This window comes from Phytophthora parasitica, assembly GCF_000247585.1.
Source record: "Phytophthora parasitica INRA-310 unplaced genomic scaffold supercont2.20, whole genome shotgun sequence".
In the NCBI taxonomy this organism is placed as follows: domain Eukaryota; phylum Oomycota; class Peronosporomycetes; order Peronosporales; family Peronosporaceae; genus Phytophthora; species Phytophthora nicotianae.
The window spans coordinates 1,022,226-1,023,470 of NW_008649006.1; the positions used below are offsets into that span (position 1 = coordinate 1,022,226).

Genomic DNA, 1,245 nt, shown 5'->3' on the forward strand with positions numbered 1-1,245 from the left:
CCGACAAGTTGCCCTCCCACACAGCCTGCATGCCGGCATTGCCAATCGACACAATGGTGGGGCCCGTGTCGTTGGCGTCCGTGCCCCCTAGCGTGGCAAAGTGGATCATGTGGACCACGACGTTGTCGCTGCTGCCGTAGTTCACCATTTCCCCCATACTTCTTGTTCGAGGCTACAGAGTCTGGGACGATGTCGCCAATGTCGACGGCAGCCAGATAGACTGGTAGATGGAAATGCCCCAGTCCTTGGGCCGCATAATATGGTTGTTGCTGTTCATCTTACAGATCGTCGCGTAGTTGTCCGTGCGGTTGCTGTACATATTAAGCGCAGTATCCTCAGTCGTACGAGTCCTCCGTGGTGTGCGTACCACCAGATCATGTACACATCAGGACTAGTCTTGCCCGGAAAGTAGGGTAGAAATAAGTAGGGCGCCAACGAAACGCTGAAGGATGTCATCTTGGTAGGCGAAGCCTCCTTTGTACATTCACAGCGAATCATGTACATGTCGTAGCACAGAAGGCCGGGTTGTAGGATGCAGATTTTCGGCAATGATATCGACCAAACTCGTCCGTCTCTACTTAACGCACTTGATTAATAGACTGTGACGCAGTTCTAGAAGTTGGAACGGATATTTATACTGATACCGGTCTCGGTGATGAGGAGGGCGAGGAAGAATCCGGCGAGCTCAACGATGATGATGACAAAAGACGCACTGGTGTTTTCGATGTCACTATTGATAGCTGCGAATCGGAGTGCCAAGAGCTTGAGTCATTTTTTTGCGCTGAGATGTGTGATCGGCTCACAGCCTCCGTCCTCTTTGATCCAGGATAAGCAGCCGGCTGCACGGGCGTCCGAGTCAGCGACTCATTGTGTGTTCGTGTGTCGATCCTCTCGCTGGAAAGTCTTGAAGCGCGACGTGTGCATTAGACTGCAGATTTCTAAATGAAAGCAAATCAAGAATCATTGTATTTATAAGATGTTAGAAATGTAGAGGTGGACAACAACCTGCCCCGTATCTTGCTCCGTGATGGTTCTTTTCACAGAATGTGGTCCTATCGAAGCGATAACAGCCGTCGGTATCGTGAGGCCTGTATCTGCCCATGATTTGATGTCAATCAGCATACTTCGATGGCGCTTGTTTTGGTCTCGCGACCCTCGCGCTCTGCGTGTAGGTGTCCTTGATCTTGCCGACCTACGCAAGACATTGCACGGCTGAGTTGTTATTCTAGTGGCATGCTCGCGCAG

At 51.1% G+C, this 1,245-nt stretch overlaps 2 protein-coding genes across 2 annotated transcripts; both read right to left on the bottom strand.

The window, feature by feature from the left end:
* Nucleotides 1–7: 7 nt before the first annotated feature.
* Nucleotides 8–157, bottom strand: PPTG_22658 (hypothetical protein; the record flags this gene model as incomplete). Its single annotated transcript, XM_008905514.1, has 1 exon — nucleotides 8–157. A coding segment is annotated over one exon (150 nt), but the record flags the coding sequence as incomplete, so codon positions are not given.
* A 15-nt stretch (nucleotides 158–172) lies between these two features.
* Nucleotides 173–504, bottom strand: PPTG_22659 (hypothetical protein; the record flags this gene model as incomplete). The annotated part of the gene is made up of 2 exons (XM_008905515.1): nucleotides 173–311; nucleotides 368–504. 2 exons carry the CDS (start codon nucleotides 502–504, stop codon nucleotides 173–175), a joined length of 276 nt encoding a protein of 91 aa, XP_008903763.1.
* Between the last annotated feature and the right edge of the window lie 741 nt (nucleotides 505–1,245).